This window comes from Bidens hawaiensis, unplaced genomic scaffold (assembly GCF_021521415.1).
Source record: "Bidens hawaiensis isolate Kalapana, Puna unplaced genomic scaffold, B.hawaiensis_p1.1 tig00026781_1, whole genome shotgun sequence".
In the NCBI taxonomy this organism is placed as follows: domain Eukaryota; kingdom Viridiplantae; phylum Streptophyta; class Magnoliopsida; order Asterales; family Asteraceae; genus Bidens; species Bidens hawaiensis.
The window spans coordinates 172,940-187,558 of NW_027494307.1; the positions used below are offsets into that span (position 1 = coordinate 172,940).

The window sequence follows — 14,619 nt, forward strand, 5'->3', positions numbered from 1 at the left end:
TCACCACCATACCCGTCAAGAAACATTCCAATTTAAGTCATCAAGATCCAGACTTACACCATAAAACCCTTCTATCCCCCTAATTCGGTTCATGGGTCTTTAAGATAAAAATCTCATCTTTTTCATCAATCTTGAATTCTTGATCCATTTTCTTGCAAAATCCCATCAAGGTATTGTGGATTTAAGTTCAAGAAAATGGCACCAAGCTCTGTGGTAGTCACACTAGACAAATCAAGCAACATCTCTTTACTAGAGCTTGATGACTCTGAAACACCTGTGTTTCTTGAAAAGCAAAAAACAGCAAGCACAAAGCAGTTTTCTTGGCTGCTTTTTCTCAAAGCTCAAAGAATCCTATCTTTCTTTCCATGGGCAACAATGGGTGTTTCAAAATAACCAAATCTGTTAAAAAAAGGATTGCTTTATCAGATTCAATCAAAGCAATTGTAACGGGTATGGTGGTGGTGGTTTTCTCCGGCGACGGAAATTGACGGTGGAGCGGCTATGCTGATAGTGACGGTGGTGGTGATGGTGTGGGGCCAACGGTGTCGGTGATGGTGGTGGTTCAAGGTGGTGGTGGTGGTGGTTCAGGGGTATAATTGTAAAAAGTATATATTTTCAAGAATTTGAAAATATGGACGGGAAAGGTAGGAAATATAAAAAAACAATCTCTCAAGACGGTTTTTTGAAAGAAAAAGTTTTGGAAAAATTTGGACTTTTGCTCCAAGATTACAAAATAATTTGGATTTTCCCTTCATTATTTTCCTAAATCCCGTCTCCTGCCTTACTTTTCTTCAGAATTTGGACTGCTCCCTCATTATTTTTATATTTTCCCAATGTGTCTTGCCGGTTCAAATCTTAAATTATTTTGAAAAAAAAGGGCTATTTTGAGAACCCTCTCTCCAAAAAAAAGCTATTTTATAAATTTTTCCTTATTTAAATGTCTCTTCCAATAAAATATGCTCATTTTTTGAAACATCGTTCCAGCATTTCAGACCATGGTCTCCACTTGCACATCAATCTAATATAAAATTTAAAAAATTAGTCAAAATATCAAATAATAAATCCGAACAATATATTTATATATAAATAACTAGCTTTAAAACATGTCTCATCACGAGATGCTTAAAAGAAAATGCATTAAGTTATAGAAATTAAATAATAAATTAAAAAAACTGTATTTTATAAAACTAAATGGTTTTATAAATTCAAATATTATTTTTTAATTAAATATATTCGTACGAATGCGTGGTGTATTATCTTTCATAATCACGAAAAAGATGCACACAGTGATTTTAATAGTTGTAATTATATTTTTCTAAATGAAATAACGAATTCTAACAAAAGAATGATATGATGTTTAATTATTAATACATATAAAAGATAATATATAAAATTAGAATAAATAAAAAACACTTTTGTATTACGATTTCTAAAGAGATGGATAAAAACTCCATGGATCCATGGATATTAAATGAATATGTGATAATAAAATTGTTATTCATTCATAATTTTTACTTCTCTTTATTATCTTAAACCTATAAATATCGTTCATTAAGTTTTACCATATTCATCTACTACACTCAAAAGTATATATAAATTGTTTTAATAAAAAAGGTAGATATGAATTTATTAAAGATATAAATAATATGATAATATTGACATAAATCCACAAGCACAACCATTTAGCATTCTAAATTCTTAACTTCTAAGAGCATCCATAACGTACCTCAATTTTCGAGGTCCGGATTATGTGGATAGCACTAGATAAAACTTGTTCCAGGCGCCACCGTTGTAGACCAGGTTTGCCAAAAAGAAGTCTACCTTTGTAGATGCACGGACACCCTCACTCTCTCATTCTCACACACACACGATTTATATATATATATGTGTATGTGTAATTTTAATACGGTTTGTGTATGTTTAATGTTGTTGAAGAAAGTGAAGGTTTTTGACAAATGTTTAGAATTTGATATTACGCTGATGCTGTGGTTAGTGGATGCCTAACAAAAAAAAATTCAAAATAATAATTCTTTTTATAATTAACCAAAAAGTATATAAAAAATAGATTACAGTTTGTCTAGGAATCTCACAAGTCACCTTCTAAGAATTAGTTAGAAACCAGACCACATGACTAAAGTTTAAGGTCACATGACTAAAGTTTAAGGTCACATGGTTACCACTTTAAGGAATCTCAAGGTACGTTGGGCTAATTCAGAAGCTTAACATCTATCCTTTGAATCTTCGTATCTTATTCCAAACACACCGTCAAACCAAGAACCTTACATTAAAATTAATTAAGTTTTCTTTGTTACTTTAATAAAATAATAAAATGCGTAGTTTAAAGCACAAAGTATAAGTTGCAATGCACATGATCCATCTTACAGCTGTAAACAAACCACTTTAACCCCGTGGCCACGTCGTAATCATATGTCACAAACACGCTTTGCTTCGCTTCAAACGATGCGAACCCACTCAAAAAGCCAAACCAAAAAGTTAGACAATCTTAGCAACTTTCTATCCAAACATGCAACTTTTACAAAAGTAAAGGGACCTTAAAGAATCTTCTTCACAAAATAAATCCAAATTTATATAATAAACAAATATTATAACTTTTCAGTAAACCTACATTAGTAACATTTTGGTTACAGAAGGGTAAAAAGTAAAAACACAAAACAATAGATCAGAAGAGCCATCATCTTTGATCTTTACAATTGACACCAACAACAAATACAAAAATACCTAGTAAAATAAACAACTGAAGTAAAACATTACTAGGAACAGACATGGTACGGTGGTGTGTACGTTATGGAAGGTGAACTAAAATGAAACCCCCATTTGCTTCTAATAAGTGAGCTTCCAAACCCTCCTTTGGCTCGGTGAAGACTCGAGTTGCAAAATTACTTAAATAACCTAAACCTTCTACTTTGTAACTTCTAACGTGTTAAAAGTCAATCACAAACTACCCTTAGACCCTATATGAACTACCATCATCGACCCCCGCATCGGATTAATTTCATATATTGCTCCCTGAAGTTACAAAAATATTATATTTCCTTAAAACCGAAGTTTTATCATGATTTAGGAATATGACATTTTGCAAGTTTAGAGAGTGATACATGAAACTGCCCCTAAAATTTAAGCCAGGGCTGCGACCTTTGCTCGATGACCGGCGACCATAAGCGTTGATTTCCCCCTTTCGCCCTCTGGGAGCTCGGAAGTTTCACTAAACGATGCGGATTTTAAGTCGGCAGGAGGGATAAAACAGTCCATTGACAAGCCGGGGACATTAAACGCAACCTCTTCAATGGACCACACTTCTTCCATTCGGGTCTTGGTGTGGCTCATAGCCATCTCACCAAATCTAAAAAGGGTCACAACCGAATGACCCGAGTGGGCTATCATCACACCATCCACTGGCCGATAATCATCCATACTTGAATTAATCGTGGTCTCCCAATAGACCGCATCTCCACCCGCGGTTTGAATCCGAGTGAGATGCGAATCCTCCATGTGAATTATAAGCCCGGTTTTCTGACTAAAATAACCGAATAAAACATGTCGTATAATCTCCGCCGGGCCTTCACTTCTCGCCTTTAACGTCCTCGGATCCGCGCATATTTTAAGAATAAAGCAATCTTCACCATTAATCTTCTTTTCACCAACGCACTTCGCGTCGGTGAACATACTAGCGGTGGTTCTAGGGTCAAGACCCTGGAGGGCCCGGCGCAATGGTCGAACCGGGCCCTTGGCGGTATGAGCACCGAGCCACGGTGTATGCCGCCAAACCAGGTTCCCATTGCAACCCGCGTGAACCTTTGAACCACCGACAGCTAGCTCAACATACCACATATCCGGATTCATTTGCCACAACACAAAGCCGCCCGTGTCGGCGGCTCTTGCGGCGTGCTTATTTTTAACAACCCGAGACGCGGTTTCGAATTCAGAAGCTACCAGTTTCACTTTCCCCATTGCATAAGCGTTTTTAATTAAATTTTGAATCTTTTGGCCTCCACATGCAGCTATGTACTGCTGTAATATGTACTGAGCAGATGAAGTTTCCTAATACAGACAAAATCCAAAACTAATATTAAATTTCAAAAAAAAGAAAAATATGAAGATTTTCGATGTTAATTATGAAAAGACAGGCTTACAATAGGCGTGTCCTTGATGCTAAGGTGAGGTAACGGGTCGGTGGAGCTAACGTGCACAGGGGCTAGTGGTGCACCCATTACTCCTAGCAACAACCTTAAATCAGACCTATGTTTGTAAGCCATGGTGGCTGTCATTAAAGGGGCTCTAGAAAGCTGCCCCTTCATCCAGTTCCCAATGGCCGACCTAACCCGTTTGGAATCACCCAGGCCCGGGTCGTCTTGATCCGGGCCTTCATGCAACGGGGCGAGCGTCTCGCCAGTGAGGCTGCCGGATCTAGCAACAAACGTGTCTCCATTGGTTAATTGTTTGGGCCTCCTGCAGAGAAGGCCTGACATAGAGGACACGTTTCTTGCTGGACTCTTGGAGCGAGACCTCACTGGCAAGAGGCCGCGAATGACTTCGTCTTTTAAGGCGGAGAAAAACCCTTGCTTCCTCTCCATATTGTTTGTTTGCTTGAGTCTCTCACTAGAAGATATGGGTGTACGTGATCTAGTAGTGAGAGACATGTAAAAGTGAAATCAAGAAGCAGGAAATTTGTTGGGATTTATGGGTGACAATGAGGAGGCGCGCCCCATATAGCATGTGATCAAAGCATATAACAGTTTCTGTGTATTATATGCATTTAATACTTTTTACCCACAATTACAAAATATTTTTTTTATTGAACAACTTTTGAAAATACGGTCAATCTTCACTGAGTTTTTATGAGAAGGAGGAAATTCATTATTATTAAAAAAAAAAATCATTTGAATCCGGTTTTAAACGCATGACCTTGAAGATACCAAATTTTAAACCGTCTACCTACGTTCCATTAAACTAGAAGGCCAATTGTTACTAGTATAACATATGATATCAATAAAAATTCACTATAAACTATAAAATTTATTTTGAAATCTAATATCGAAATTATGATAAATGAATTTGTTGGTCGTCAAAAAAATATTGAAATTATATGCCTTAGTTTTATTAAAAAGTTTAAATATAAAATAATGATTTAAATAAAACGACAAAAGCCGTTCCAGAATATAAATAAATAAATTAAACGACAAAAATGGTAATTATAAAATATGCATTTTCAAATTTTAATAATTTAAATAAGTCGTTTTGTCAATTTAAAAAAAAAGAAAAAAGAAAGTCTAGGAATAAATCATGCCCTTACTAAATATTATCTAAATAAATCACTTGTGTTATTATTATGTACAAAATAATAATGTCAAGTTATAAGTTATGTATCTGCACTTAACTTGATTTTTTGTGGTACTTAGAATATCTGTCTTTAAGGCCATGAGGTATACTTTAGCTCAAACATAAATTAAGATGACATGTTACTGTAAAGATGGATTAAACTGTTCCTCACTTGTGCTATATTTGTTAAAAAGGGGTCATGTATTATGTTTTTCACAGGTTAAAAGGCAAAAAACAATATATTAAATTAGCAATTAATATGGGTGAGACGTAGTTAAAAGGATTAAACCATTTTCTTTGGTGAGATGGAGTGAAAGAAAAATGAGTGATTTTGTGCTTATGTGAAGTTAAGAGGGTCAGTGTATACCACAGAGCCTAAATTTAATTTTTGTCATCTATTTTTTCTTAATGGCGTTAGATTGGTTGCAGCAGTGTCTCTTACAAATGATCATAACACTTACCAATCTTTTCTTACCCAAATTCGATCTTAGAACAGTGACGATCTCTCGCTTTTAATAGAATACACTTACCCCATCGCTTGTGGTGTGATGATAAAGATGTTCTGTTATCCAGCAAATGCCAGGGATTAACCTGACAAAAGGCAAAATATGAAGAATAAATAGATTAGCTCGTAAAAAAAAATAAAAAAAATAATAATATACACTTGTTGGACTCATATCCGGGACCCTTAGGAGCAAAGGGTGGAATTCTTATTTCTTTAAAAAATAAAAATTTCTCATTAATGCAATCATCACAAATACACTCGAATTTACTTACAAGTTACAAGAACGTATATTTCTCAATTTCACTTATATAATATTGCTGTGGGTAAAAACCTTAGCTTTAAAGATGCCCCTCACTCCCTCAGTAATTACTTATGCATCACACACATATAGAGAGAGAGAGAGAGATTTTTACATATTTTCTCTTTCCAAACCTATAAAATTACATATTTCCTTAAAATACAAGTTTTTAATACAAAATGTATAGATTAATTAAGTCCAAAATAATAAATTTGTGTGAACCTTAAAAAAGTCAATTAAACCAAGAATATAAGGAATACTTCAGCAAAGGGTGTTAAAAAAACTTAGTATCATAGACATCAATTTTATACTAATGAAATTATTATAATGAAAGAAAGCTATGAACAATCCTTGGTATATATAATATAAAGTCATACTTAATAACGTAAGTCGAAATCAATGAAGAATTACAAAGAGGCATAAATCTCAAGCATGAATAAGACATTATTGTTACATGTGAACTCTAATCATGACTTAACAAAACGTTAAATGCTTTTTCTGTTAAAAGTAGATTTTAAATATTGTCATATACATTTCTCTGTCTCAAAATAAAAAAGACGATACCTAATCAATGCAAATTATTACTAATGAGATAATGAATTAAACCATTATAAAACTAGGAGTGAACTATAGACTATTCAATATTCAAAGTAAGAAGTTTAATTAATTATAAAGAATACTTAAAATAGTATTTCAGTTTCCAACCGCATTTAACTGAAAACCGAATTAAATGGAAACCATTAAAATCGAAACCAAATATGGTAATAGGTTTTCGATTCTAGGAAAATCAATTATGTTAAAGCCGAGGAACATAAGTTTCATTTTAGTCCAATTTGTTTTTGTTAAAATTGAAAATGTTGTTTGAAACTGAAACTGAACTGAATTCGGTTTTCTCAACTTTGAGTTCAGTCTGTTTTGATTTCGACCAAAAAATCTTCAAACTGAGGGAACCAAAACCCAAATGGATGAATGCCCTTAAAGAAATATGATAGTTTATAATAAAAGGAAATTTAAATAATTAGTTTTAAGGTAGATTTGGAACTTTTAAGGCTATACGGTATACACATGTGGGTAACCTTATTGGTAGCCACATGACACCCCTCACGCGAAGGGTCTTCCTGGAACAACACCCCCCCCCCCCAAAAAAAAAAAAACAAAAAATAATGGTCATGCGTGACCTGAGTGTATTGACAGTCAGTATGGTCATTTATCATTAACCAATCAATTTTTTTTTCTTATTAAATAATGAAATGAAGGAGAATGATAGAAAATGGTGTATTTCCTTGGTTGAAGGGTGATGCTGAATGATGAGAGAAAAGCTGACGTGACACATACGTGACGAATAAGGAGAATGGGGTTGAGGGGTGTATACACCCTTAACACTTTGTTACAGTTTAGTACCTCGGATTCGACTAACCACGTCGTATGAAACTTTCAATTCAACTCATTACTCATTACTGAGTCAGCTGATTCAATGATGATGTACATTCTTGTTAGTTGAATTCAAGACAATATATTATACATTTTACAGTTTGGAGTCAAGTTCATAAAACTAAAATGCATTCTAAACCTTTCTGTCTTCTGAGTCATTATGAAATATTTTTTAAAATAAATAAGGATAATATAATGTTGTAAGGTAGGGATTGTATTTGTGACCACAATATATCCAGATTGAGAGTTATCTTGAAAAAGTAATTAACAACTTATGGCTATGCCTAAAAGGTGGTCCAAATATGAAAGATAAGGCATCCAATGGGCCTACTTCCACACGTACAAAACAAGTGCCAATAACACGCTTAAATTCTCTATCCCGGCCGGGCCCAACTCACTCACCTTTTCTATTATTTAACATTTACTGTTTTATTTAACTTTTAATTCTTTTTCATTCGGTACATTAAAACTAAACTTAAAAGGCCTCATACGACAAGACTTGATGAAATCGAGAGAGATACGGATAGCATTTGTAACATGAAGAATTAAGAAAGAGTTTGTTACATAATTATTTTTTAAGTGAAAAATCCCAAGAACCACATAATACATTTGTTTGTATGTAGTGTTTGATAGATTTAGTGAAAGAGAAAATGACAAGTAAACGGTTACGTAATCGAATTATGAATTATAGGCGAAGCAAAATGTGTTAATATTGATGCTAATTTTGTGTGTTTTCTGCTTAAAGTTGGTTTTTAAACTTTCCTTTTTGCAGGTTTTATATGATCAAAGTAATAAGCAAGAAGATTTTATATCAACTATCAAAGTTGTGTGTGCACAATTCTGACCAAAAAAGACCTGGCTTGCAAGATAGCATATGCACAACTAGTTCTGGTTGATACATGCCCGATATGTGAAAAATGTTGCCGCTTGAGAAATTATCTATATATTAAGTCAAATGCCATAAGATTATATTCACAAATGTAAGCAATCACCGACTAAGCATATTTTTATACAACTATCTATATTTGCAATAAAGTCAGAAAACAAAGTTTGGCAGCAACCAAAAGGAGGAACGTGGATGCGCCCCCTCATTCTTTAGTATATGGTATATGGTTTTACTAATTTAAAGTTATCTGCAAGTGTGAAGTAGCTGCTGTTTAACACAATCCTAGTTCTTTGATAACATCTCCCAGATGTAGATACTGCAACAATGCAGCTTGCGAAACACATTTTGAACCAGAAAGAAATGAACCGAGTTACACAAGATTCTAAATAGAGTTGATTCAGCTTTAGCAATCAAGCCTATGACCAATTGTTTGCAAGCTTTATCTACAACATATTCCCAATAGCGCCTAGTTTTTGTTCGAACTTGGTCATGCAATGATGAAATTCCAACTAACCCGACTCAAAGAATGGATAGATTATTTTAACACTTAAAGTTCACATTTGGGATTTTGTGTAGACATATTTTACAACTTGCATTATTAGTACTCTTGTATAGTTGCGTGCTCTGATTCTCTTAGCTATTTGTTATGCTATTCTAGAGTTCGAAGTGAATAACCAAAATAACCTGAGGGTATGTTTGGTTGGAGGTAATAGAATGAAGAGGAAATCGAATGGGAGAATAAATGGAATGAACAAGGGCATGAAATGGATCATTAACATTCATTTGTCTTGTTTGGTTAACCTATAGGAATGATATGACTTATTACTTTATGCTGTTTGGTATCCAAAAAAATTGTATGAATGAAATAGAAATAATAAAAAAAACTCCTATCTAAAAATATTTTTTTTTACCAAAAAAAAAACCGCAATGGCAATTGTGGTGGTAGCTCCGGTGACGAAAATGGTGTCGGTGGCGACGGTGGTGGTGGGCGGTGGTTGTGGTTGTGGTGGGGGGGGGTTGGCGGTGGTAGCATTGGTAGTGATGGCGATGGTAGGACGGCGGCGACGGTGGTGACGGCGGAGGTGGTAACGGAGGTGGTGGCAATGACAACGGTGGCGGTCAGGTGGTGGTGGCAGCAATGGTAGTGGTGGTGGGCATTGTTAGGTAGTGGTGTTGTTGAGAAAGTATGGTGAAGGAAGAATGGAATGAAAAAAAAAGAAAGGTGTGGGAAGGAATGGTTTTGATGGAATGGGATTCCATGTGTAATGAATGATTTCATTCATTGAGCAACCAAACACCGTTTTTTCTATTCCCATATAATGAATCATTCCATTCCCAACTTAGTTAACAGACACCTGTTAGGAAACAGTACCGTAATGATAACTAACGATGTTATCATGAATGATATTTAATTGTTTAAAGCTGATAAATGAATTAGCACAAGATGCCACTCAAATTTACTGTTCTTAGTTCAAGATCTCTTCTTACAAATTAGCATAGAAGAATAAGCATAGCCTTTGATGGCCAGAAACAGTCTCTTATGTTGCCATAGACACATAGTGCAGGTAGTAGGCAAACATTTGAACATATTAGCAAAACAACATATCGACACATGATTGCTGAGAAAAGCCCGTTCTTAGCCAAGAAGCTAAAGATTATTGTTCTTCCAACAATTGCTCTTATAAAGAATGCGAAAGCGGATGGTTATGTGGTAAGTTAGCATCTATACACCTCATATTTTCTTGTAGCTTTTCTTCGTTCATTATCAACATCTTGTCCAAATAATGATATGTGCAGGTGGGATTTAACGAGTTTGGTGGGACCGATGAGTTTAGCACAGAGGAACTCGAAGAGAGATTGGCCAGAGCCCAAGTTATCTATTTTGAAGGCGAATCATTATCTTTTAAACCATCAAAACCCCAAACAAGAAGCGTCCTACACGGTTCCAATTCGCATGATTCAGATTCTGAATAAGCAGTTATGTAAATATTACTAGATATTATAGTATCTTATTTTGAAGTTTTTGAACAATAAAAACAATCTCACTTACAATGCATTATCCTTCTACAGAAACAAAATTCAAATGTATATAAACAGAAGTCCTTAATTTACATATTAAGTTGTTGACCACCGGAACCGTCATTTTGTGGCATTGCTAAAAGCTCCATGAGTTCCACTCGATACTCAAGCCCTCTCAAATAATGCCCTAGCAACATGCACCAAAACAATAAACGAGCTAGATAATCCCGACTCAAAGAAACAAGAGGCTGAAACTGCATTGAAGTGTTGTTATCCACATCATCATTACTTCCATTTCCATTATTTGAAACTCCTATAGAAGTGTTTTCAGATATAAGTGGAGCTTGTGAGTGCATTTTAGGTGATAGGGTTGCAAGTAGACCATGAACAACAGAGTTGATTGTTTCTTTAAGGTCAGCAGATGTCGGTTCTGACAGCTCAGCAACTTTTTCCGGTTGTAAAGATCTTAAGTAGTCTAGAAGTTCATTCTTTTCTTCCCCGACAAACTGCTGCATGTGCAGTGCTGCATTCTTCCTTTTTACTTCATGTAGCTCCTGAAATTTAATCAAATTTTATGAAATGAAACATTGAAGTATATTTTATTAATGATTTATTTATTTATGGAATTACCTTTTTGACAGAGAATAAGCGGGATTGTAGTTTTAGAATATATTGTTGTAGTTCCGGTGTCATTTGACCAAGATCTGGAATCTCGTATGTGTTTTCACTAGATGTATGTATCTCATCATCTTGACCCGGGATTGTGTTTATTGAGATATTGGTGTTTAATAATACTGGAGATTTAGAATCTTCGATTGTGTGCTTATCTTCCTCGGTATCAAAGTTCTTCTCCAGAAACAGCCTGTATTCAGCATTCCTTAACGTGTACCTGCAACGCAACGTAATTCAATAACATGTTGATAGTTATATTTCCTTTGATAATGTGTAATATGTAAATTTTATCTCCATTGGAGACATCGGATAACATCATTCACGGACCATGAAACATCTCCATTAGCAGCACCATCACTTCATATAAGTATATAACCATCTCATAAACTTTTCCCATGAACAATTGCGAAATGTGAGTTCTACACAAAAAAATGTAAGAAACAGTTGTCCTTCTACTGGTTTGCCCTCAAAAAGAGTCTAAATGTAGGGTTACTTGAGTTTGGCTTGCTAAAAGCTTAAATCAAGCTGAGCTTAAACAGGCTCGAGCCTAAAAATAAGCTGGTTCGATAAACGAGCACAAGCCAAGGTTCACTTATCAAGCTCGAGCTAGCTTGTGAGCCTAAACAAGCCTATTAATTATGTAGTCTTTAATCAACATAATAATTATTCTTTTGTACAAAATTATGATAAAAGTAACTAAAAGTAAATAATATTGTACAAAATTATGATAAAAGTAACTAAAAGTAAATAATATATATTATATTATCTATTTAAGTTATAATTAAAATATATGTATAAAATAATTATATGAAATATACATAAAAGTAATTATATATGTATATAAATTAATTAACAAATAATAAAAAAGTCGAGCACGAGCCAAGCTTGAGCTTGAAAAACTATTCACAAACTGAGCTCAAACATTAAAAAATAGAGCTCGAAACGAACAGAGCATTAGAAATAAAGCTCATATAAAGCCTAGCTCGAGCTTAGGCTCTACAAGTTAAACAAGCCAAGTCGAGCTTGGCTCGGTGCAGGTCAATTTGTTTACACCCAAACAGATGATTTTATAAAGCAAGCTAGTAGAAACGGAAAAGCTTACAGATAGATGACAGGCAATTGATTAGAAATCAATGATAGACTAGTAAAACTGGAGTCAAATTTTGCAGCAGAACTTGCACTTTATGAATGTTCACAAGAACCTTGGTTTTACAATGCACACACGAGGAGGCGTGTCATACATCTGGGTCAAAAATTGGTCAAAATTAGGGTGTGTAGGAGGTTGATATGTAAAAAAACAACCAAAGTAATGAAGAATTTATGAATGGTTTACTGGATAAAAAAGTTGATCTGTAAAAGGGTTGAGAGTGCATCTTCTAGGCCGTACCTAAAGCTTTTTATGACCAAAACACCTCACGCTTTTTAAAACCAGGACGAGGACAAATGTTTACGTATTACCTGAGATGTTGGTGCCGCCATCAAAGGTGTTTCACGAAGCAGATGTTATCAAGATGCCATTTGATTCTATGCGGAAAATTTAGAGTGGTAATAAGTGAAAAGGGCGGTGTTGCAAACGGTAGCTGTATTTAGCGTTTGTGTGATTTGTAACAATACAATTTTCTATCAGCAATCTATAACATACAGAATGCAGCCCAAATAAACAGCTACAGACTACAAAACGACATGAACACCTATATAAACTAGAGTTATCTACCTCAGGTTCCTATTTAGTCTTACAAATATTTAAAAAATGATAATAAGTCACAAAGTCCTTATCTGGTTCGTTCCCAGGCATTCTTAGCTTAACTGAATAAGAACTATACTCAAATTCAGACTACATCCAACTAATAAGTTAATTAAATTCAGCTATCAGTTCTAGTAACTAAATCTGAATTAGGATACACTCACACACACAAAATTATTAATATTTAAAGCTGCTGATGCAAAAAGACTTTAAAAAGCTTAATTACCCTGTCATCAAGGAAGACACCAACAGCTTAGACAAAGGTTTCCACAAAGCTTCAATCAACACCTGAAACTGGTCAGAAGGCAGCAACCCCAGCATACCAGATATAGTCCTCTTCATAGCATCCACAGTAGTAGGCGGCACATCTTTCTGAATAACACTCACATCCAAGGGCTCAATCTCTTGAATCAATTTCAACAGCACCGATTTCTAATCAACCAACCAAAACAAAGAAAACCCATTAAGATCTCGCTAAACCAATTCAAACCCACAAATTAAATCCACTGAATTCAATAACCCACAAACCTTTGAGCGTGAATCGCCTTCGTACGGTCTGATTCCATTTGAAGCGAAAACTAGGGTTTTGACGTTGGTTAAGGAGTGTTTGGGGAAAAGATTCGTGGTGAAAGATATGGAGTGACGTGGACGGAAAGAGAGTGGTGAAGATGGAAGAGAGAGAAAAGAGGCAGCTGCAAAAGCTGCCATGGATTGACAAGCTTTTGCAAGCTCTCTGTTTCTGGTGTTGCTTGGTGAAGCTGTGTGGAAGTTAGGCCACAATGTTGGTGTGTAATAAAAGGGGCTTTCTTTCGGATAGTGTAGAAGTCAAAATTGGAGGTTTGACCACCACCTTATCTCTCTGCAATTCGTCTTCTGTTTCATGTTAGTTTGAATATCTCTGTCGACGATTTGTGTTTCAATCGACTCCACTCGTTTATAGGCCAGCAAACGAACCGAACTCTTATCGTGAACCGTTCGGTTCGATGTAAAATAAATTGACGAGCATAAACAAAAAGTTTGTTAATGTTCGTTTAGATTTTAAACAAACGAATAAAGGAACACGAGCATGTTCATTTTTAAATGAACGAATATGAACACATGTATTCGTGTTCGTTTAAAGTTAAATGAATAAATACAAGCATACCATTTTTCGAGTTCATTTGGTTGGTTTCGAGGCCTACTCGTCCATTTGGACCATTACAACTCCAATTGGAATGCTCATGGTTTTCTTACAACAATGTTAAAACAATAACAAATTAAAATAACTATGATTAACATATTTTCTATGTGTATTTCATTAAGAGTTGGAGTACTGTTATAGAGCTTTCTCTTAGTGTTCGGTTTCAGATGACTTTTAAGGTCATATTTGACAGTATATTACATCTCGAGTTAAGGACTATTAGAACTCATCAATATATAAAAGTAAATCAAGATTTATCTATTTGTGTTCTTGAAAGATTTAGAACTAATACGAGACAAAAATGATTGTTTTCACTAATTTTATCATTGCATGTCATTGAGAATGATTAAAGATGGTCGAATAGATATACTTGGGTTTAAAGATTAAGTTTTAGAATGGAATTTTAAATTTCGATGAGAATGTTGTTTTATATCATTCTTTACTTAAAAATTGAGATAGTGATTTTATATGTTTGGGATTTAGTTTGAAAAATGTTTATTGGCTTATTGGTGTTTTTAAAAAGCCAACAAGTTAAAATGTGTTTGAC

General features: G+C 34.6%; 2 protein-coding genes across 2 annotated transcripts; both read right to left on the reverse strand.

Annotated features, from left to right (window-relative positions):
* Positions 1-3,135: 3,135 nt before the first annotated feature.
* LOC143573960 (uncharacterized) lies at positions 3,136-4,592 on the reverse strand. The gene is made up of 2 exons (XM_077058713.1): positions 4,152-4,592; positions 3,136-4,059 (listed from the first exon to the last, which is right to left on the reverse strand). The coding sequence occupies exons 1-2, from the start codon at positions 4,590-4,592 to the stop codon at positions 3,136-3,138; spliced, it is 1,365 nt and encodes a 454-aa protein (XP_076914828.1).
* Positions 4,593-10,518: 5,926 nt separating this feature from the next.
* Positions 10,519-13,645, reverse strand: LOC143573965 (uncharacterized). The gene is made up of 4 exons (XM_077058718.1): positions 13,421-13,645; positions 13,119-13,324; positions 11,107-11,365; positions 10,519-11,030 (listed from the first exon to the last, which is right to left on the reverse strand). Exons 1-4 carry the CDS (start codon positions 13,598-13,600, stop codon positions 10,566-10,568), a joined length of 1,110 nt encoding a protein of 369 aa, XP_076914833.1. The 5' UTR covers positions 13,601-13,645; the 3' UTR covers positions 10,519-10,565.
* Positions 13,646-14,619: the final 974 nt, after the last annotated feature.

Excerpts from the sequence above, each read along its gene's own strand:
- LOC143573965 (XM_077058718.1), bottom strand. The coding sequence starts at position 13,600 with ATGGCAGCTTTTGCAGCTGCCTCTTTTCTCTCTCTTCCATCTTCACCA. Across the intron at positions 13,325-13,420 it reads AAGGCGATTCACGCTCAAAG|AAATCGGTGCTGTTGAAATT; the intron begins GTTTGTGGGTTA and ends TTGGTTGATTAG. Across the intron at positions 11,366-13,118 it reads GTGTCTTCCTTGATGACAGG|GTACACGTTAAGGAATGCTG; the intron begins GTAATTAAGCTT and ends GTTGCGTTGCAG.
- LOC143573960 (XM_077058713.1), bottom strand. The coding sequence starts at position 4,592 with ATGGAGAGGAAGCAAGGGTTTTTCTCCGCCTTAAAAGACGAAGTCATT. Across the intron at positions 4,060-4,151 it reads GCATCAAGGACACGCCTATT|GAAACTTCATCTGCTCAGTA; the intron begins GTAAGCCTGTCT and ends TGTCTGTATTAG.